This window comes from Acipenser ruthenus, chromosome 16 (assembly GCF_902713425.1).
Source record: "Acipenser ruthenus chromosome 16, fAciRut3.2 maternal haplotype, whole genome shotgun sequence".
In the NCBI taxonomy this organism is placed as follows: Eukaryota; Metazoa; Chordata; class Actinopteri; order Acipenseriformes; family Acipenseridae; genus Acipenser; species Acipenser ruthenus.
The window spans coordinates 24,193,472-24,218,393 of NC_081204.1; the positions used below are offsets into that span (position 1 = coordinate 24,193,472).

Genomic DNA, 24,922 nt, shown 5'->3' on the forward strand with positions numbered 1-24,922 from the left:
ATAGAACATATGTTATTTGGCTCTCGGTTTGATATGCATGAGTGTCTGCTGCATGTACATTTCTGACTTTTATTTTGCAGCATACTTTGTGTTGATTAACTGGAGTGCTGCACTGGTGAAAGGTCCCATGCGGCGTGCTTATTTTTTTTTCTCTTTGGGGAAGCAGTGACAGGAGTAGCAGCCCGGAGGGCAGGGACAGTCAAGCGATCCCCTTTGAGAGTATAACAGCCCTTAATATTAACCAGGGAATAACAGTCCCTGATCTCTTACTGTCCTCAGGGCCTTTGAGAGCGCAGTGTTTGCTGACCTTGATAATACACAGTACTGCAGATTCCTCATATTGCTGCACAGCCCTCGCTCCTGTGTAGGCATACTGGTAAAACAAAATAGAAAATTGAAACAAAATGATACAAATATCTCACTGACCTACAGAATTAAATAGAACATACAAACAACATTAATTTCTCTGTTACACTACAGTGTCAAGCAGAAACTTACATTTACTGTACATGTGATTTTGAAGGGTAGTAGTTGAGGTTACAAAGACCTGATTCTCACAAGCCTGGCTGTACTTGCCTGGGATTCAGGGAACCAATAAATGTGCTACAGAAGGTGGAGATCACAAAACAGTCAAGAATTACAACCTGTGGTTAGCTGGTATTTTAATGAAGAATATGCTTTAGAAAAGCCATATCACAATGGAATATGTTCATTTGCTCTTAGCTGATTTAGATTTGCCATTGTTTTGATCATTAAAGCAGGTATTAGTGTACCAATGTCATGAAAATGAAATATCTAACATACAATGTGCATCTCTTCAGTGTATTTCTGTCAATAAAAATGCATAAAACTCCAATGGATCCACCACCAGAAACAGACCCCAATGTTTTATTGTTATTTTACATTATTTTGATAATAGTTTAAATACTCTAGTTGGAGTCATTCAGTAAATAGTATTGGTTCATTCTGATGCATCTTCATTCTGATACATCTCTGATACATGATACATTCTTTTCAACCTAATATTTGATTTTACCAAGTGCTCTTTAGTGTGTCAAAACAGGTCCTTCATTGTGACAAAAAGCCTTCACTGGCTAGTGGGGGTAAACAACATGGCAGGAGTTTTAAAAGGGAGAATATAAAGTGTGGGAGACCCTTTTCTTTAGTTTGGTTCAGAGGAATTTTACAGCTCAAGTCTAGTTCTGAACAAAACCAATACTTTCTCCCTCGGGCTGCTTTTGCTGCAAGCCTGCCATAGTAACTTTGTTTATGGAGATGGAGCAAAATAAAGGGGGAATCAATAGGGGGACATTCGAGGTAGTGCATCTAGTGACATCACGTGACACACGATTAGCAGTTCTAGTTTAAGCCTAAGCTAAACTAATGCACAATCAATATATTGAAAAAGTCTAGAAAGGGTTTCTAGTTTTGCTGCTCACATTATATTTAAAGGGAATTTTGAAGAAATGGTAATGAAAAATGTGTTCAGTATGTTTATAGTTATTTTTTTAAATTGTATTCATTTCAATTTGTTTGGTTTTACAGTGTATTTCTGTACAGCTGAGGAAAACATTTTTTATTCATACATAAACTACATTTCCTAATCAGTATAATGCAGTCAATAAATATTAATAATCTATCCTTCACTTAAACTGATTGTGCCCATCAATTCTATTTAATGGATCTCAGAAATGTGTTTTGTCATTTTTCAAAGGATCCCAATGATTCAACATGGTAACCCATTCCATATACTCACCACTCTGTCTCTGTCTCCATTTAATTTCCAACTATGTCCTTTGGTCCTGGTCTCCGTGCTACACTTAAAATATAGGCTTGGGTTAACAATGTTAACTATTTCTTTCCTTTTTAATATCCCATTACTGTATGTGTGTTTTTGCTTAGATTAAATGTAAATGTTAAGGCATAAAAAGTGATGATGATCTGCAGTAGGACAATTTTTGTCCTACTTTTTTATGGTGTGATTCTAGAGCCAGGAGTGGGACCCTCAGTCATCTCATATTAGTTAATAAATCAACCAATTGGCCTAATTATCCACTTGATAAGATTCTAAAGAAATTTCATTCACACACTACTCGGAGTGAGCTCAGAGGTTTTTATAATAGTAACAGGCCTCAATCATTAAAGCTTAATAAATCTAATGTACAGGTTTAGGTGGTTTTTTCACTGGAAAATAAACTGAAACTTATGAAATACAAGAGGACTAATGTTAAATGATAAATTAGTTATGCACCACTTTAATCTGTAAACTAAATACGTCAGCAAATGGCCAACATTAATAATTAGTATTTATGGCCACAGAGACTGCCTTGGTTAGAACAGTGACAGGAAATTGATCAGTTTAGGTCACCATGGCAACCAGTGGGCCTTTGGATTCCTTTGCTGCCTTTATCCTCTTATGCTCAAGCCATGTTTAGAAAATGCACAGATAAACTACTCAATAATGCAAAGAGGCAGGGATGCTTGAAATGCCAAACTGAGGGGGTCCTAATGAACGCCTGAGTGCCTGATAACAAGCTTAAGTGTTCCGTGGTCGTCATGACATTTATTTTACAAAACAATTGATGTATGAAAACACCTTAAAATTAGCGGAGAAATCCACTGAGCACAAGGGCAGTGTGAGGCCGTCACGTTTATAATAATAGAAAATATCCAATGATTTATGAGGTGTACCCATGACAACAAACTATAAAGACACTATTTTGGTTACTTTATAAAAGAGTTTTTTTTTATGGACATCTTGTGTGCTGCTTGGATTTTTGTCAAGAGGCCCACAGCAGCTGCAGTTAACTTCCATTAGATCTCTGAAAAAACAGGGCAAAACTGTCAGTCATACTCAAATGCTGTCCTAAGGAAGAATGAAAAAAACATGTAGTGCAATGTTGCATAGGGACTCTGTAATTATCCATTTAGTAGTCAGAAACTCTTGCATACAATTAAATAATCGTGCCCCCCTTCAATCTTTTGGCTATAGTATGTATGTATGTAATTAAAGGTTGGGAATTGTAGTTTTCTAAAAAAAAAAAAAAAAGTATTTTCACCCCAATAAGAGATCCCCGGCCCTGATATATGTATTTACATCTACTTACTTAGACAAATATAATTGGTCTTTTCCTGTTGCCTGTTGGCAATAATGACAATCGTTTGACTCTAATGTATATGAAAATTATTCATAAAACTAAAGTAGAGCACTGAATTCACCAATGGTACAGTATTGGGCTTATACTTCAGCACATGAAGAGAGTAGTGTTTCACCTTTTTATATTAGGACAGTGGTGTTTTCTTTATTAAAGTTGTTCATTTGGTAAAAGCAGGGCCACGTGGTGTGCAGGGTGAGTCAGAAAGTGAGGGGAGCTCAGGTTTGCATCCTGGCAGTCTTTGTGGGGATCCCAGAGGAAGGCTCGTATTGGCTGTGGCGCTCCCAGGGGGTTAGGAAGGCAGCGACTGTTTCTTCTCATCACAATACGATGGACCCTACTAGCCAGGCGCCTGGTGTGCTCAAGCGGACACCTGCATGGCTGGCCTTTGTCTTCTAGAGAGACTTTACAGAGTGCATATCGATTATTATGTTTAAAAAAAGGTTTGGAAGAATGCTATACATTACTCAATGTACCAGGGTTTGACAGAAAACATTCAACAATATGTTGCACAACTTCTGTAAATATTCTACACAACACTAGTTATTCATTTTAGTTGATTTGAATTTTTTAGAGATTTTTTGGTACTTTTGATTCTGAACTGATTTCACCAGACCTTTCCGTCGTCAGTTTCAGTCTGAGTTGCATGTAAACCCATAACAATAGGTGACCCATTAGAATATTCTGTAAACCAAGCATTCCGTAGAGAGTATCATACATAGAAATGATAATATTCTGTATAATTGTTTAACTTCCAAAATATTTTCTCATGGGAACTTTTTAAATGTATTTATTATAATCTCGTAAATAATTAAACCACAAGTTTTGAAGTGTCCTCTCTCTGAAAGTTGGATTCAGGATTTCATTTCAGTCAGTTTGTAGGTACAAGAAGTAATAAACTGGATGTTTATAGCTTCCCATGACATTTCCCTCTGATGCTGTTTTTAAACAGATTACTGAACAGAATATTAAACAAATAAAAGAAAGTCGTTCATGTTTCCCAGTTCCCCTGGCGCTGAGTGACAGTAATCCGCTCTGAGATGCTGAGAAACAAGGTTTGTTGCCATTAGTAAAATCCTGTTATGCAGTCCTCCTGAACAGTTAGTCAGACAGGTTGATAATGTCAATTTAATCCTGCAGCTGCATGCCAGCACTCTTATTGTTTGAAGATGAACTAGCAATCTTGTGTGTCAAATGGGATGCCCATCTACTTGATACCTAACTTGAGTAAAGGAGGGACACAGAAAAATGGATTGCTGTCAGCTTTCCTTCATGTACCTGATTGGATTTAATTGAGAAGGACTGGAGATATTAAAGCAGCTGTACTCCTATTGGGGCCCTAATTTAGACATAATAAAATATAAACCTTGAATATAAAGCTGTTGATTTCTAGTTCTCTTGAAAAATAACATGTACGTAGTGCTTTGGGATCCATGCTTGTTTTGTAAGAGTAATGGTGACACAAAGAGCATTTTGCCTACTTGTTCATTTTCACACAGGGAACATCACAAACAACATGTGTTACAAGCTTCTCCACACAATTGCAGGGATCCAACGTGAGGCTGTGTTATGGAACGCTTCGCACTGAATTATGGATTCCAGGTTTCTTTTAAACTCTTGAGCCTGTTAAGAGTTTAAAAGCTTGTTTTTATGAAATGGCATTTTTATCTTAATCGTAAACTTTTTTTTAATTTTATTTTGGAATGGTTTATTTTAATAGAGGGTCTTGATAAATACCGGTATATTGTATTATTTTCAATTATTGTGAGGTGCCTTTGGAGATTCAGAAAAGTTTTTTTTCAACACAGTGTGATGTGACAGAAGGACCTAATAACCACTGTGGCTGTATACAGATTACTGAGTTAGTGTTGCTTTAACCAAAAGACCTGTCTGTAGCAACACTACAGTAGAACTGTAAGAGGGTGTGACAGGGATGGCTGAGGTGGTGACATCATACCAGAAGCAGGAACAAAAACAGGCAAGGTACTGCGGTGCAAAAAGGCGCTGCAGCGACGTTTATTTTTAAACAAAAATAAATCAGTGTGGAGTAGTGGTTAGGGCTCTGGACTCTTGACCAGAGGGTTGTGGGTTCAATCCCCAGTGGGGGACACTGCTGTTGTACCCTTGAGCAAGGTACTTTACCTAGATTGCTCCAGTAAAAATGGGTAATTGTATGTAAAATATAATGTGAAATAATGTATAATGTGATATCTTCTAACAATTGTAAGTCACCCTGGATAAGGGCGTCTGCTAAGAAATAAATAATAATAATAATAATAATAATAAAATAAACAGTTTTAACAAAAAAAAAACAAAAAAAAAACACTGCTCACAGAGCGCAAAATAGAAGTTTTAAACAAAACAAAATCACGAACACAAAAACCACACTGAATCGATAACTAAGGTCAGGCTGGCAGTTGCCTTCACTGTACCTTTTTTACTTTCAGTTTCGCGCTCCTCTGTCTCTCTCGTTCTCTCTTTCTGAAACACTCCCACCCAGAGCGCTGAAAACTGCAGGCTTTTATACAGGTGACCATCTCCCGATTAGCAACAATGAAATCAACTAATTAACTCGGGAGATGGCCACCTTCTGCATGAGGTTTTTAAAATAAACAATCAAAACAAAACACACAGCTTTTCGTCGTCATTTATACCTAAATAAATCATAACAGTAATAATAAAAAGGCGTGTTTTGAACTAAACACAAAATACGTTCAAATCATACAATACATTAAATCACCCGTTTAGAATAACCAAAACTATACATTTTACAGGAGGGCTTTGCTCTGCCCCCTCTAATAGTGTGCAGGGCTCTCTCCTGCTGCCCTGCTACAGAGGGTAAAAAAAAAACAATCTTAAAATGGAGTTACCCTGCTGAGTCTGGGTGTGTTGCAATATGATTAATGAAAAAGATAATGGACTGCAGAAATCCACACAAAGAACATCCAGCACTACCCATCTGGACATTAAGGGAAGAATATTTGACATTTATTCAATACCATCAGCAGCTCTGAAATGCGTAATCTGACCAGGAGATATTATGAGCATAGGCTACTTAAATTAAAAGCTGTGCACTGTCCGTATACAGTGGCATTTAGGCCACTCGGGCACTGTTTCTTTCCCAATTGATACAGGCAGCATGTTTAGTGACTAACAGGCAAGTACAGTTCCACCAATGTGTTGGTCATTTATCACAGCCTTTCTGCATTATTCATGCATCCTGTAAGGGGGTATCGCTTATATTAAAGAAAGTGGTCTAAATGGATATTTACTTGTTATTATTGCACCTTGTGAAATGCAATCAGCTGGTAATAAGTTTATAAAAGACATCACAGAAAAAAATAACAGTAGAGTTTCATTAGTTCTTCAGATATACTGGAAGGGTGACATACAGTCCTATAGTCAGTCAGACAGACAGACAGCCTCCATATACCCCGAATTATGCATTCCCGGTGAGGGATATTAATGCACTAGCCTATTTCTTCTCCAAAAAATGTAATTCACTACAGTAGCTGACATCATACTTGGTCATAGCCTATTAGACAGACAAATGCTATTATTTAAAATTACTAATAGTTTTAACACAGTATTAAATAATAAATCAGGATTGGTACATCAAGCCCTGTAATAGTGACATTACAGGGACTTTAATATCTTACTGCTTTCAGATGCTTTCCATATTCAAAATGGCTTAATCTGATTTCAAATTAAATTGCTTTAAAAATCCAATTCAATAGCAGACATGACACGGCTTAAGTAACAGTAATCCCACATAAAGGAACAAGTGATTTCAAAGCTGCACTGTTGCTGAAACTACAATGAATTAATTGAAATCCTTTCACCTGTAGGTACTGTAGCAACCTTGTGCTTTATTTAAATGAGAGGTGTCATGCATTTAGCAGTTTACAATAGCATATCATCTTCCATGCATTGGCAAAATCTGTGAAGGCATTTTCAAGTCTATATGTTAGAGTGGTTTATTGATATTTAAATTTCCTCTGTGTATGAACATTTTATCTCCTGTGTTTTCTTTTCAAAGATGGAAGAGTGTAGTAAACAGTTTGGTTTTAAATACATGCTAGAAATACACTTTTAAATGTGTATTCTCAAGGTGACATTGTTAGATTGCTATTGGAGATTTTAATTGAATAGATTAAAAAAAGAAGAAAAAAAATGCATGTAAGGAGAAAGCCTGACATTTTTAGTGCTAAGATTGATTATTTTACTGGAGGGTAAATGTTTCCCTTTATTCACAGAAAATAAATGAAAACTTCAATGAAAACCTGGTTTTAATTACAAAAAAACCATACTGCTTATAGACAGCACTGGAGAATGAAGACAGGTGTGTCCACAGCCTAGTCCTCTTTTCTGGTGTCTACGGGGTCCTTACTATAGAGAAAACCTTTCAGGGACTCAAGACCGGATCATCTGTGGAAAAAATGAACAATTGAAATAGTTACTAGTTATTAATGTTGATTTAAGGGTTACCATTATAATGAAAAGGTTTTTAAAAGCATACAAATAATAAGGTACATTTTTAAATAATAAAAAGAACAGAAGTATGGGAAAACAGCTTAGCCAACCAAAATTCTAGCAATATTATCATAAATCTTTCAATAAAAACGAAACTGTAACTTTTAAACTTGGTTTTAACATTTAGCACTTTTTTTATATAGTGAATTCTGTTACACTTGTGGTTGTTTCTGTAACAGCAATTAGCTTTTTGGCAAATGATCTGCTGTTTTATCTTGTGATGTAACTATCCTAATGCTGGGATGGATATGTGAAACAGACAGTATCTGTGTCCAAAATGGAATCAACTTTATTTAGGTGAATATAAAAACAGGCACAGTATTTCCTGCATTGTTTCCCAAACTTTCCAGAGGGGCTGTAATTTTTAATTAGTTTTTGGGAGGGGGTGTTCTCCAACATCTGCAATGTAATTACCTGTTGTGGCAACTTGTCTTGTTTACCGTCATTTAGGGGGGCGAATACCAGTCTTCTAGAAGCAAGAATAATACTCAAACAACAGAGTGGAATTCAAAAACAGGGCGGTACCTGTGTGTTTATTTATATACAGTGCGTCCTTGTTCAGAGGACGCAAGTTCAATTCTTAAAGAATTTAAAAAACAAAACAAAATAAAATCCTAACTCTCTCACGGAGTACTAACTAAACAGAAAACAACTAACTAATAACCAGGCAGCTAAGCTGCTTGCCGGTTTAGCACAATTAAAACATTAAATGCAATGATTTAATACCCTTAGGGCCTTGTTTACGAAACGTTTACCGTACACAAAACATGATTACCGCGTGCAGTTCTGTCCCTGTCCTATTTACTATTCCCATTTCCATTAAAAAAAAACTATCACATCTGCCAAAAATTCAGGACATGTCATAATTTAGAAAAAAAAATACTTTGTATTTTCGTTTTGTTTGGCAATGCTGGTAAACACATTTCCATACTCACACATACGATTTCCATTCTTAACTGCAGGACCAAAAACTAATAAACTAAAAAAACTAAACAAAAAAACACTGTAGGAAGACATTTGAATAATACTGTAATTCTAGTAGTAATAATAATAATAATAATAATAATAATAATAATCATTTTGAAAACTTAAATGCTAATCTTACAAATTCTCAACTATTATTATTATTATTATTATTATTATTAATAAACCCCGCTTAAAGCAGGGAATCAGTCGGGCGAGTTTATGTTTATGAATCAGTGAAAGTTTCACACCGTATTGCACATTGTACACAAAATGGATCGTTTTGTGGTGCACGGAAAAAACAAAAAAAAACACTCCCTTTCGAACACTGATCGTGCCTTCGCACTGAGGCTCGATCAGTGTTTTTTGCAATACCAAGCAAGCCCAAATTTCCCACCGACTGCAGCACTGGTATACTGTATATTGTAACGCTCCATGAAAATAAACAGGTTCACAGGCAGTATTCATCCAAACTGTTTATTGTGAACACAGGTAAAAGAAGTAAAAAGAAAAGGACCGCTGTCAGCCACGGATCACGGCAAAGAAATAATAATAATCAAATAACTGTCTCTCACTTGCTCTCCGCTTCACAGCACTGTTTCAAAATGATTATTCTGGAGAATATGTTCTTGTGTGAGTATATATTTATATTAAACATGTTCCTTCATATAAAGCTACAGATTTTTTTTTTTCAAAATAGGCAGTGTTAATCACGGGTATGCCAAACTGTATAACAGAGCAAGTGTAGTAATAAAATAGGTCTTTAAAAAATAATGTGCCAAGGCTGTCGTTAGTTTAGACATGACTAGAAAGCGTTCACTAACTCCTAGTTATCGACAGCATTTTGCTGTCGTTCACTCTTATGAATAGCAGGTTGACGCTCAGGACCGATAAAAACTTTCTGCTAATGAAGTAATCGTTAATGTTTCTCTCAATTTGTTAAAAACATGCCTTCATAGACGAAAATCGTTGGGGCTTAACGACGCATCTGAATGATCTCTTATGAATAGCAACTGCCGTTAAATCTGATCATGTGCTCCTGTTTTCTCATTTCGACAGGCGTTAACCCTTTATTTATAGACCCCCCTGTCCCTATTCATAATACTGGAAGTTTAGTCTCGCACAATGTATTTGTTGGGTCAAATTGACCAATAAGGTTATCTACAGTTTCCAAAAGTTTGTACTTTTTTATATTTTTATTACATTGCATTTTATGTAACACTTTACACTATAGTTATAAATTAAACTATAGTATAGATATGCTTTTTAAAATTAAGTTTAAATTAGGTATATATTTTACTGGAAGCACATGTAATATTATAGTGTAGTATTTTTCATGTATTTGTTTACATGTTTTTCTGATGTGTTTTGTTTTTACAACTACAACCTGTGTCAGAGATTGTGTTTTCAAAGCATACAAGGTTCATATTCAGACTATCTATCTCCAACAGCAGATGTGTGCTCCATAAAAAATGTGTCAGGGGCTCTGAACAGAAATCAGAATTATGTATTTGAAGTTCGCAGCTCACCACTGTGAAAATGTGACCCGGCAGCAGAGATGCAGGTAATTAAAAAGGTTGTGACTGCTAAGCATGAAATTATGGCCTTTTGAAAGACTTTATTGATGCATTATCCTATTTATACATCATGAAAGGGTTTGAAACCAGTGTAAAACCATAGCATTCCCAAAGCTGTTTGCAGCTATTCTGAATCGCCCCATTGTGAATTGAATTGAACATCTAAACAATATAACAGTCAGGTGCTGTGCTTTTTTCTTGAAAAGGTGCAAAAAAGCAAGAGCACTGGATTTTTCTTATTTTTATCTGTGCTTAGATATACATATATGAATCTACTGTTTAGAACATGCTTTCAGTTTGACAGTAAATTTAGAGAAGGAGACAACAACCGCACTACTGTGGTAAATCACACAGCTGCTAAATGTCAAAATGTTACCAGGGTGGACGCTCACAAAGAAAACAGAATCTCTGAGGAGGACTGCTGGCAGAGCTGTTAAGGTGGCAGGTTATGCAATATCTGAATGTTTGGGTCAGAAAAAAAGTTTGACTGTTCTATGCCTATGTGGCAGTCTGGCTCGCAGTGGTGAAGTGGATGACGTCACGGACCAGGAAGTAACTGACACCAAAACAGTGGATGGGCGGGTGAAGCTGAATGCTATTGCACTCAGCGTATTTAATAACAAACAAAACAAAAGATTTAAACAAAACAACAAAACACAAAACAAAAGGGCACGAGGGCCAAACGAATAAACAAACAAACAAGTAAGTGTCGTGCTGGACAATCCAGCACGTTTTAGCAATTGTTTTTCGAATGTTGCTCGCTCTCTCCGCTCCCCGTACTCTCCTCTGTACACCCAACCTCGAGTGCAGAGAGCTGCAGGTTTATATACTCTGGCCGAGGGATTAACTAGTTGTTAATTATCTTATTATCCCTCGGCCAGAGTCTGCACGCGTTTGGTAAGGATGCATGACTGTCAGCTAGTTAAATAATCAGTAGCTGATCAGCCATGCATCCTCACAGGGTTTTTAAATATAATAATAAAAGACGCGGCGCTTTTACCCGCGCCACAAACAAAAATACAAATAATAATAAATAGGGGCGGGACACTCCGCCACAGCCACTTAAAGGTATTTCTTATAGATTTAGAAGGGCAAAGAAGAAATAGATTATTTTTAATCATTTCACATCTGCCTTCTTTATACACAGTAAATGCGTACAAGATTAAGGTCAGTTAAGTTGTTTTTTAGCCTGTAGTACTACATAAATGAGATACAGTAAATGCTGATCCCAAGACTCTGAAGTCAGAAGTGTCCAGCATAGATTTCAAATACAATATAGCTAATATTCACCTTGCCTAAATAAATGTACGTATTTGCCAATAAGAACAGTTAACCTTAGCCATGGTAGGGATATGAAGACTGAATATGTAACAGTAAACTGATTGTGTATATCCCAAGCTAATATAACCCCCTAAAAAGAAAGAACCTGTTATATATTGTAATTAATTTAAGAAAACTGGAGCACCAATTCAGGTTTGGAGTATGGAACATTATATAAAACTGCTCACTAAGAACAGTATCCAAAATATTATTTAGGGTTCCTGTGTTCTCTTGTGTGGTATAATTTTCCTGACCTGTAGTGGCAATTTTATAAATTGACCCGTTATCTGGTGTATTTATAAAGTTACTGGATACTATTTGTTTTAGAAAAGTAATCATTTCATATGCAATTAATTGAGATATGATAGGCTTGTATTGATTTGTTGTGTTATTCCCAACACACATAGGAATTATGAACCTTAACTGTAACAAAAGCAGTTTTTTTGGCAGCATGCCCAGCCGGGAATAGGCTCAACAGCTTCATTTCTCGTTTAAAAATAAGAGTTTCCATTTGAGAAATCAAATCTTAGGGTTGAGAATGCCTGAAGTTAGTTGCACTCACCCATGACATTATTACAGATATTAATAAGACGCACAGAATAGTTCCCTGTGCTGGTTGTATTATCGTGTCTAAGTTTCTGTCAATTTTTATTATTGTTTTTCAAAGCCCAATGCTGCACATTAAATGTTCCACCTTCAGCTGACAGATTGAGATAAAAAGAGTGCATCAGATTGTTGTCAGTAATCCTGAGTGCAGTATATGGTGCTGGAGGGGGGGTTGTGAGGAATGGACATATGGAGGCAGCCTTCTCCTGGGTACCAGTGGGTACTGCATGCTTCTCATTCCGCTTGCTGGCACAGTGGCAGCCAGCTCCCTGGGAAAGGCAGTGCTTTCAAACATGAGTAATTGATGAATTGTATGCAATATGCAAATGTGAATGCATAAATCTCCTGAATGACAGCTTAATTTATGTGAGCCTTTAAGAATGCGGGATTAGATTTTAATTAAATATCTTCAAAGGCATCCTGACTTGTACAGTTTTTTTGGCTGCAGCCTTTGTTGTTTAAACAATTTCCCATTTAAAATTTTGAAATGGTGTTTTTTCAAATTTTCCAGACCCCCCCCCTCTCTTGTTGGCTGGGTCTCTTCTAACCTGAAGGGTTTTAACAGGTGGACTGTGCAGGTCTTCCACTGATCACCAGATTAATGTGTTTGTACTTCTGAGGAAATATTCTTAAGAAATGGTTCAAATGTAATTTGGTGTGAGGGTAGAAACTTACACTAAGGTGAAGCTGTGGCACCAAATATAAACACGAGAGATGTTCTACCGTAGTCTTTTTACTCTGTTTTAACAGTAGTCTTTGTGGCTGGTGATAACATTCTGAAATATGTTGTTGTTTGAGATATTACATTCTCTAATCTAGCACAGCAAGTTTCCTATATTCATGTTTGCCTTTAAACGGTTTGAATGTTTCTGTGTGTATTTACTGCAATTGTATCCTACAATATGATGCCTGAAGTAGATGTGGGGAGGGGGCAGGATTATGGAAGTCGGTGGTTGTAGATCGTGAAAAAATGTAAACTTTAAAAGATCCTGTGATAAACATATAATACTCCAAAACACAAGCTTGTTTTGTAAAAAAAAATGTATTTTACAACCTGTTACAATTTAAAATGTTGCTGCTATCGTCATTGTATTGTAGACAATTTTGACTTAATTCAGACAAGTTTTGTCTCTGTTCAGATGCCTATCCTGCCCTCAGCTGGCTTGAGGTACAGTGACTCACAGTGTATTTGTGTGTTACCTGTAATACAAAAGACAACAATTGGAATTAAGGAGCCTTTTAATCAAGTCCAAGGGAAGCACCTGTCCATATAAAGGAAGAAACCCCTTAAGGTTGAACAATAAGCATCCAAATGTAACAATATAAGTAAATAGGATTATTACTCCTAAGGGAAACGGCAAGCTTGTTACAGGCACCTTATGGAAAATATTCAGTAGAAAATATGCACTCCAAGGTAAATGTCTCCAAAGCTGTGTCAGCAGAGGGATACATTTGGCTTAGTCATTCCACAACAAATGCATTTGTATTACTACCACATGAAGAACAAAGGACCATCATTACGTTAGTAAAGAACACACAGCTACAGAGAAGCCTTCAGCTCTAATGTGGAGTTTCAGGAAGAGTATTGTTAAATATCTAAAAATAATAATTTGACAGTATCCATATGAAATGAATTTTAAAGTAAACAAGCTGGCCAACTATTGAATTAATTGTAATATTTAAACGTACTGTAGTCCTTTTACTTGCTGTAGTCCTCTTTTTAACATTGTGTCCTCTGTGTAAAATTAATGGGCATAATTGGGGACACAAGTCAGCCTAGCCATTTTCTGTGTAAATTTGATCTTGAAGAAATATTTGTCTTCTATCTAAATTGTTTTTAGAGTTAGATTTTAAAAACAAAAAAGTCGCAGCTGTTTTATTCCTGGGACTCACACATGTTTTTTTGTTTTTTTTTACTGTTAGCACCTCATTTACAGATTTCAATATGTTTATTTAATCACTATTGTTCTGTTTTGGGCACCTGCTAATCCTTCTTCCACAATTAACACCCACTGTTTTCAAAACAAACTGGACAGATTTGTTGCCACGCTCAATGTGTGAGAGTGACTTGTGATGTCACAAAGCAGTCTTTTTGTAATAATGGAAGACAAAGAGAAGGAGATGTGATAGCTTTTATTGGACTTTATAGACTTTTGCCAAGATAAACCATGCTAGTGTTTCAAGGGTTAACTTAATAATTTTCAGCTCTAGGCATTTATGTAATTTTGTTTAATGACGTTTTAATTATGTTGGCTAATCTTAATGTGCTTTCCACTTTCCTTTTTTGCTTCTCTGAAGCGCAATGGCATTATGCATGGCTAGGAATTTCAATAGATTTCAAATGTTTATTTGGCACAACAGAAAGCTGGCAGGAGTGAGCTTGTTTAAAAAAAAAAACTGTGATCCTTCTAGCGCGGTCAAGAGGACTGTATCTTCAAACAAACATACATTCGATTAAAGTTCAAAGGAATAAGAACCAAACGATGCTTAAAGGTGTGTAGTAAATGGTTTCATTGTAAGAGGATACAAGATGTATTTGCTAGTGTGCTAATTATTTAAAAGATGTAACATTTATAATAATAAATAAAGACAAACAAACATGTGGCATTCAATGTAGCTTAGGAAATATTTCTTATTTGAATCTTGCGATAGAATTTGCCTCAGATAATCTTTTCTTCATCGGTAAGGACTCAAATTCACAGCCTTTATCGGCATCAGCGATAGCAATTTAAACATGTAGCAACTTCACCTCTAGTCAGGAGTATGAACGGAATCATCTTGCCTTCTGAAGAAGCATGTGTCAGAATTAGTTAAACAAGGCACTGTAGCGGTTGAAAACATTTCCATAAATTAGTCAAATTTTACTCTTTTTCCAATCATTGTGTAGTTCAAGATATTATTTTCGATTTTGTTTAGAAGGTCAATATAAAGCAGCAGTTATGGTTATAGTAAATATGAATCTGAAGTGTAACAGTGAAAACCTGATATGCATAAGGCTACGAGCTGAATAAAACACAGCAGTCTATGAATAACAGGTTTGTGTATACAGTGCAGTTAACAACGTGAAGGTTCCAGTTACAGGCTAGAAAACCACAAAAGTGATTAATGTTGAATGCTCTTTTTACATGGGTGGCTGTTCAAGCTGTTAATTGGATTACTAATGTAAAATTGTGTGCTGGTTCTGTCCTCAGATCAGTTTACCGTGAGCCAGTCACAGAGTGTCAGGTTGCTACAGGGGATAGTAATATGTTTCACCTGAGAAACACCAAAAGGTCAAGTAAAGTTTAACGATCAAAATTGTAGACGTTAGATATTGAATAGAACAGTAATTGGATAATTGAATTTGTTTAATGCAATATCAATTGCTTAAAATGTAGCACTGCCATCTGTAGATTAGAGCACATGATACTGTAGCCAGTAGACTAGGTTTGTGGTGTATATAATAACTACTGAGCTGTTTTACTGCAGTATACGCCACTGGATGCTGTTATATAAATGAGCTAATCATTGCAGAGTAGAATTGTGCTCCGTAACACTTGATATAATAGTAATTAGAATTCCTATAACAAATTACTTTTAATTAAGTAATTGTAATTGGTATTAGACAAGTGGGCAATAAATACCGACCATTCTTATTGCAGACCAAGGTATCAAAATAGAGGGTTAACTAAATTTGCTATGGTACCAAAGGATAATGTATTTTATTTGTATTCATAAACGCTTCCCCACATGAATAACCTTAAGAAAATTAAACTGCAAGTTGCAGACAACCAAATTCCTTTTTAATTACCTGTACATTTAAACAGATGTATTTTTACTTTGAGGTAAAATGTATGTTGATCAGCCTATACATTGGGGAACCAACTATCTTTGGTTAAATTGCTCATATAAATAGTTGTGGCTCAGCAGGGTACAGGCATATCAAATCAACCTCTAAGTCACAGAGAAACTTTTCTACTAATGACTGTTTTACCTCTAGTGTTATAGTATGTCTTCCTTCCATTGACCAGATACTGTATCAGTGGTGGGTTCACATTTTGCTTAAGGTATATTGTTATTCAAGGCTCTTCTACAGTAAAAGTATATATATATATTAAAATTCTCCTCGCTTTCTCACAGCTCAAGACCTGGAAGACCCCCGAAGCGTTCGCTGGGTGTTGCGATGCAGGAGAACTCCCGCCTGCTGCCCCACAGTGTCCACGGCCTTTTATCACCAGGACTTATCTCCCCGTCAGGTAATGAAATCTATCAAATCATCACGCTCTCTTTGTCTCCCTCTCTGTTTGAAATGAACTAATATTGATTTGACCAGCTTGTCCTTCAGGGCCTTTTTTATGTTGTACCAGAGGTTGGAATATTGGATTTTTAGTTTTTTTTTTTTTTTTTTTGTATTCATTTAAAAAAAAAAAAAAAAAAGATTTTGTGTGTTACTGACCAAAATCAAATGCAGTTTAGATTTTGCAATTCAGGCTTTCTGTAACAAAAATTGCTTAGTGTTTTAACGTGTTATTATCGGAAAGGGTGGATTAAAGGGCCAATCTTTCTAAAAATGGATATCCATCTATCTATTCATCTATCATTCACATCTGTAATAATTGTATGCACAAACTGTTGTTTAAAATCCTCAAAGCTATTCAAGCAAAAGTGTCACAGGAACGCACTGTTAATAAGGAAAATACTGCTAGTATTAACAAACATACAGTAGCCAAAACAGGGGGCAAAAATTGGGCAGTACTTGGAAACATGTTTTTGGATTAGCTAAACCAGCTTGCTTTCAAGAGGGAACTCCTGTTATTAGAAAGCCATTGATGATACTGTTTGTCTCACTTCAGGTTAATTGTGTTAACTCTTTATGTCTCATATCAGAGATTAATTTATTTTTGCAGTTTTAATTACACATAATAACCCATACAGTATGTTATGCTTTATCACAGTTAACAGTACGTGCACATTTAGAGTACAAAAATGCACATCTTAAGCATAGAAGGCAATGGATAAGATTAAAATATCAATACATGGATCACATACGTATTAGCTTGACAGTGCAAAACCCAGCAGACACTTTGAACAGCACAGTCAAATCTAAAATACCAGTACTGTAAAACCTTATCCCAAAGTTTTATAAACCTCTCTCGATAATCATTTGTCGCACAGAGAAAATATTTCAACCCTCAGCCCTCCATGTCTGGTATTGACAGTACAACTGTACATTAGAATATATTTAAATATATTGGCTCATATGGTAATTATATCTGGAGTTTTACTGGAATGCCATATTAAGAAATCCATTTCCCCAGCGCTGAACCACTGTAATTCGGGTATATACTGTAGGGCTGTGCTGCTATAGGCAGGGGAAAAGGGGATGCAGTAATATAGAGTTATAGGATGGTGAACGCCTGTGTGTGGCATAATATCGGCATCAGTAGAAGTGAACGAACCAAGGCTGAAAGCTGAGGTCAGTTTAAGCACTACGAGTGCTGATATAACCCATTGACAGACACTCACAGTCCTGTTCATCTGTTATATACAGCTTTATTAATACGTTCAAATCCAGCTACATTTGTTTTTCTAATCATTACCAACCTTTATTTTATCCATTGTTAATTGAGTTCGATGAGGAGAATACTGTAAAGTGGCTAATGTACGAGGCCAACTGCAATGTCCCTGTTTTGGATGGACTTTGCGGTTGAATGGAATTTCGAGAGGTGCCTCAGGTATGATTTTTTTAAAGCGGGTGACGTCAACTGTGCTGATCTGGAGAATGCAGCACGGTAGAACCTGAAAGTGGCACGGTTGATGTCATGAATAGGGTTTCTCTGTGATGTGTCGTGGAATGCAGAAGGCAAAATGTGCTCTCTGATTGGCTGAAAGATCCTGAGCAGTCTATAATTGTAGAATACAGAAGGTTCTCCTCCCTTATTGACTCATATAATGCCTTTCTCCTGCTTGTGCAGGTAAAATGTGCCTTGCTTTGCTAGATTTGTTATCAGGATCTGGCATAGAAACAGATGTCACCCGCTCCCGAGAGGGGCTCGCTTTCATTATTATGTGCGTGAGCTTGCAGCTCAAAGACTGTTTTTATGTTCTTACATTTGGATGCTTGGATGTTTACCACAGATAATCGAATGTTTGACAAATACAATTCCAAAGCGATCCCCCAAAACACAGCAAACACCCATCCAGTTCTCTAGTTTTCTAGAGACATTTTTATATCTACAACAACTGCCTTAATGTTTAACAAATAAATTCTGATTTTTGTCTTACTACATTGTGTATAGAGAATCTTTAATTACCTTTCCTAAAAGTCAGTCATTTTAATCAGTGCTATTCTGTTCCATAATAATGTATTTATTTTATTGAAAGAATTAAAACTCCATAGGATACATATTTTTGATGATATGGGCCCAGTTCATTCCAGAGCTGTCAAAAGGTACCCTCCAATGTCTGTTCATAAAGCAGAACAAGAGGGTGGAGTTAAAGGTCATGACCTTGACCTTAATACCAAAATGCCCACAGCCTACACACTACAAAAGGATGAATACAAAAAGAAAACTTGGAGGACTCATCATGCAACTGTTGCAATTTAAGATTGTGAAATATTTTACATGACACACAAAATAAATATTCCAAAAACATATTTCACACTAACATGTGAACATAACCCCCCCCCCCCCCACACACACACATTTTCTAAATACAACACAATCCTTTTTCCTATGGTTCGGTACTGTTATTTTATCTTTTTTTCTCGTGTTTGTATTGATTCACACAATTCAGAATGGTAAATTCACTTTGCAGATCTACCTTTTAATCTGTATATTCCTTTGTTTGTACATTTACTATGCTTGTCTACCAGGTGGGAGTTTAAATCCTTCTCTTTGTGACAAGGCCATAGTAACTTGATGTGATGTATAAGGCTAATAAATTAATATGATGAAGTTAATGAGAAGTGCAAGTGTTGCCAAACTGCACTAGTCCAACTCTAATGGGGCTGTGACTTAAATGCGGTAACTCTCCCTGTAGCGAGCTGAGCCCTGCTACCTAGCGACTGTGACTATGATAAATGACATATCCCACAGTGCTGTGCATCCCATCTGCTCTGTCCCCAAACCAAACCTAAAGAGAATTGCTCTTTCATTCAAATACATTCTGACAATTTGTTTTTAACATCATTTTGAATTTAAAAATGCAGGTATTTATCTTTGTGTTTTATAGCTGTCGGGCACATCTCAAAATACGTTATACATTCTACATTATTTAAGGATTTACTTGTGAAATGTGACATTTAGAAATACTCAAATAAACTTAATAAAATCAATGACAAACATTTCAACTAGTCAAAACATTTGTCATTTTAGTATTTCTAAGTTCAGCACTATTGAGCGTTTCAATAGTTATTGGTAAAATGTGACATGAATAGATATTTACTTATTTACTTTAAATGTAATAAGAAATCGTTTTTTTTGTTCATATACTATTACACTGAAACTATTTTTTGGCACAATAATTCATTTATATAAAGCTTTGTTTATAATATGTGTCTTGCTTATAAATAATACGTATTGTAATGAATATTTACTTTTCTGTAGTTTAGTTGTATTATTTTTGTAGGCTAGCATATAGTTGTCACCTCTAACCAGATTGTTAATGTAGTAATTCAATGTATTTTTTACATTGCTTATTGTATTTGATTGTTTGCTGGAATAGTGTTTCATAGACCCCTGCTCTTTAAAGTATAAAAATAAATCCTTGGGAAAATGATCAGAAGAGATGCAGTTACAATGCACATGAGCAGTCATACACAGTCTTCAATATTATTGAACACATATTTGAATATGAAAATACAGACTGACATGCATTTGCATTGCTATGTAGCTTCAGTTAGAAAGAGAAAAAATAATGTTTACACTAAAAGTGGATCTGCAAAACACGTCATTAATTAAGGCACCTGGGATAGAAAAAAAAAAAGAAACTACAGCAATTCCTTACTTTGGGTGGCCGTTACATTTAATTGCAATATCTACTTTCATCTCAAACTTTAACATAAATAAAACATAGAAACCTGGTGGCATATGGCCCATCACACTTGCCCTGCATGTAAATGAGCATTGCACAAAGCAGCAATCACAGCATACAGCTCTGTACATACTAGAAATACAGCTGTGACTAATGTTTAGTTAGCAGGTTGCGTTTTAAATCATTTTCACCAGCGAAATCCCTTTATTTAAGAAGTTACTGTAAGATGAAAATCTTGTGTCTTACCTATATAGAATGGCTACTATTCATAGCATTACTACATCTGATATGAAAGTAGTGGTATACAGTATGAAGCACAAGACAATTACTTACCAGTTGCTGACAAATACACATGCAGTCAATTCTGCATTTCTCAAGTGTTATTGGAAAACACCTCTGTCATTAGAGGTTGTAGTGGATACTGGTAATCTTTTCTAGTGATAAAGAGCTCAAACTGCAAAGAGTACAAAAACAGTAGGTGGCCTCAATCCTTATTTAATGAAACTATTGAAATCAAACAAATATTTTAATTTGACTGTGAAGTTCTTTACCGAGGATAGTCTATGGTGGAACCTGCCCCATGTCCCACTTCCAACCCAGTAGTCCCCATTCAAACCAGCAGGGGACCACCGTAAATCAGCATATTAAAATGTCTACATCGTCCGAGCCATCTGTGCCAGCAGTCGGTACTGTACATGGGATCTTCTACATCAAAACATAAAATATTACCTGTCTCACTGCCTACTATAATTCAGGTCAGCAGATCATGTTTTGTGCCCTTACCTCAGTCCAGTGTTATGACTGATGGTGTTATAAGACTATTACAGTCAATGAAATACCCTCCAGATCACACTGCCTCCCCAGTATGTATGGATCGTTACAGCACATTGTTCTAGTGACTGCTTGCTACACATAGCCAGATGTATTGTTTTTCTGAAGGTCTGGGTTCCCCCTTTTCCCCACTTTTGCTCCCTGTAGACAGTATTTGTTCTTTGTTGTGGTGCTGCAGCAATTAGCAATGTCAGTCTTTAAATCCTATCTGAAGATAGCTTTCTGCCTGTTACTTCTGGAGTTGGTTTGGGATTTGCTGTTTCCATGAGTGGGAGCATCAGGTAGTGTTTCATCAGAGCCCTATTACCCAAAACTCAATATTAATCCCCTTCATCACATGCTCCCTAGTGATAATGCAATAACATAACATAAAGGTAGGGTCTTAATTTAGCAAGGATACCCCCCCCCCCCCAAAAAAAAATAAAATAAAATAATGACTTTAAGCATAGATAATGATACTGAGATGTGATGGGCAGGATAGCATTCAATGACAAGAGTAGCATTGAATATGGCAGAGTAAATGTTTTCTTTAGATATTCAAGGTTATTTTTATACTGTAGTTTGAATGTATTGGGAAAAAATAAAATGACAAAAAAACAACAAATGCTAGAAATATTACTACTTACTTCCATGTTTTATACACTGTGGTAAGTAAAGTTGATGTTTGAGATCACTGTTTCCCTAGTCCAATAATCACACTGCGTACCTTTATTTTTATTCTTTCAAACATGCTGTCTGCTTCTCTTCTCAACACAAGTATAACTTTTCCAGTCAGACAGACAGGGAGGAAGTCATTATAACACATGCTGCCGACTGCAATTACTGTAATGTATTTAACACTTATACCACATTTTTAAAAATCTTTTTTTTTTGTTGTTGTTTTTTTCATACGCAGTCCTTTGTTATGAAGATCCAGCTGTCCACCTCAATCAAGATTTTGTGATTTTAGATAACAGATTTTAATTTTCATTTTATACGATTCTTTTTAATCCCTGTTAGTGTTTGACTATGAAAAATGCTAAATATTTAAGCAGCCTGAAAGCCTTAATGAATGGGGACAGAAATCCACACCGGGAGGCCCGCAACCCGAAAATATTTCCAGGAGGTTGGCCACAGAGAGCCAATATCCCCATGTCGACAGGGCCAGTTCAAAGAGTTTAAGCCTAGTGTTCTTCCATGTTGTTGGCTTAATATTCTTTCAAATACTCGAATGTACATGCCTCAAAAATTGAAATTAAATTCAAAGTAACTTTAAAACTACAACTCCAATCAAATTCTAACCACCGTAGGAAAGTCAGTAGAGATTATCGTGCCGCTATAATGAGTGAAAATACTGACTGCAATTAAATTTAGTTCATAACAAAGAACAACATTGTATTTATGTTAACCCATTAGATGGTGGTTTGCACTTACTGGAAACGTGATAACCAGTTCTAAACCATTCTCTACTCTCACCACTAAAAAAGTGTCTCATACGCTATGTCTTATGCCTGTCTCCACTCAATTTCCAATGGTGTCCTGGTCTCCCTGCTTCAGTAAATGTTTTTAGGTTAACTTTGTGATCTGTTTTTGAAATAATAATAAAAAAACTTCAATCAAGTCTCCCCTCATTCTTCTTTGTTCTAGTTAAATAGATTCACTTCTCTCAACATATCTTCATAACTCATAACTTCTAGCCCTTACATTAGTGCTCTTTGCTGGACTCTCTCCAAAGATGCAGTGTCCTTTTTGTTATGCAGGGACCAGAATTGGCCATAGTAATCTAAGTGATTGGTTGAGTGGTTTTGCCAGTGCATAAGACAGTCTTGTCACACCCTCCCTTGAATTGCTCTCTAAACTTTATAACCAAGCATTATGTTTACATAAGGCATTACCTGGCATTAAGGGCTGTTTTTGTATATGTAATACCCCTCAAACTGTTCTTCATACCTTACTATCTTTTCCTGAGCAGCACTGCTTCTACTGGCTATAACATGCTGTGAAAAACCCTCCAGCTGCTACAGATTTCTAAATCCTATCCGAATCTTTGTTATCACGGCACTGGAGTATTTGTCTTTGATCATATTAATAAGTGGATGTTGCATGCTTATAAAATGCTGTAATGTTGGTAGAATGATGTTGTTTTTACTGTGGCACTCTAAAGGATAAAGGGTTGCTTGATTACCTCTTTTTTAAAGCCGGATTTGTTGAACTAAAGTTAAACTACCTTATATTTTTCACAGAAAGAAGCATTTGAGATGCAGATTCCTATAGGCAAAATTAGTAATTATTTTTCTATTTAATAAATACATTACAATTTGATCTCCAGAATGCCCAAACTATTTCATGAATATCAACATGCACACCCAGTTCCACTCAAGTACCTAAAAATATATCCCTTTGAACCAAAGTTTAACAAACAACAACTGAAAAACAAATACTTATTTATTTAAATGAGGAACGGGGGTGGTTGGTGTTTGCAGTGGATTAAGAGAAATAATCCCCACCCCCCAATGACATTGCCCCACATTTGCCTTTAGGTTGTGGATTAAGTAAATTTGGCATCACAAAATGGATTAGCTCTTGTTGCACAGCTAGGATGTTGTATCCTATTCAACTAGTCTGACAGAGGGAGGGTCCAAACTCAGCAGTGGTTGAGCCAGCCTGGAGCCAGTCGGGATTGTGGCTGATTTATTTACTGTCCTCACTTTCTCAGTATTCAAGCACACAATTTGGTTGACTTTTCCAGGTTTAAAATGCACAACTCTTGTTATTGTGTGTATTCATTCTCCCCACATATCCATGCAGCTTGCACACACGTCGACTGTCTCTAAAAGGAAAACAAAATGTTCCGTTTTAATTATACAATGGCGAGGATAGTGTTTTGTTTGTCTGTTATCAATAACTTTACTCATTCACTGGTGGTCATGCCAGATTAGAAACAGTTGATTCTGAATTTAATAAGGGAATGGGCACGTATGCCGAGGGCCATATTCACCAAGCATTTACCAGTGTGCTAAATTTGCACCATTTTTTGTAAAATGAAAAGAAAACTGCATCTGTTGGCAAGAAACACCTAAGCTTTATATTGCTTGTTAACATTTATTTTTTCCTTTTAGGAAAACTTGATAGTAAATGCTTTGTGACTGTAGCCCCAGCTGTTTTTCTGAAACATGTGTCAGTACTATGAAAGAGGTCACACTGACCTAGTACAATACATGCAAGTCTTGTAGACTAGAATATTACAATAACTGCCCATGCAAAGTTATATTACAGTTATTCCCAACATAAAAACCTTTAATAGTTTAGCCGGGTATCTGTACTATGAGAAGAAATTAAGGGCACTATAATCTGAATCATCCAATCACAATGACATGCTTGTTGTTAGCAGCTGTAGAAGTCAAACTTCATTATCACAATCAGGGCCGGATTAAAGGACGAGGGGGCCCTACGCTAACCCATATTTCGGGGGCCCTATGCACAAGAGCTTGTGAAACGGTGTTGTAATTAACAGCCTGTAGATAAAGTGTATCTGCAAGGACAGCTTTCAGTTCTACGTCAGATGTATGTTCACCATTTAGACCTTGCAAAACAAATACAATGTGTAAGTGACCACTGACAAGCAACCAGACTGTTTTTTACCAATTCCATAATCTCCTGCTTGTGATACTCGGTAACTTTAGGTAAGTATTCCTGTCTCAGCTGGGCTGATGAAGGAATCGCTCCACCATTTGCTACCCTCAACTTGAAGAATTTAAATAACTTTTGGTTGTCCAATTTTTCAAAAGGGATATTTGCACAAACAAACGCCTCTGTCACGTCAAAATTTAATGTGTTTCGTGCTTCACGGCTTTCAGTGGACTTTTGGAACATGGAAATCACCGTTTTTTGTTTCTTTGCAAGTAAAGCAGTTGCAGTACTGCTCTAGATTTCCGCCTTTCT

At 36.2% G+C, this 24,922-nt stretch overlaps 1 protein-coding gene across 4 annotated transcripts in view; it reads left to right on the plus strand.

Annotated features, from left to right (window-relative positions):
• Positions 1 to 24,922, plus strand: part of LOC117412636 (dachshund homolog 2-like) — a 137,096-nt gene that overhangs the window by 44,912 nt on the left and 67,262 nt on the right. For all 4 annotated transcript variants that reach the window (XM_058989126.1, XM_058989128.1, XM_058989127.1 and 1 more), the window contains exon 2: positions 16,274 to 16,389. In XM_058989126.1, the coding sequence (XP_058845109.1) occupies positions 16,274 to 16,389 (116 nt within the window). The remainder of the gene's footprint in view (positions 1 to 16,273; positions 16,390 to 24,922) is intronic.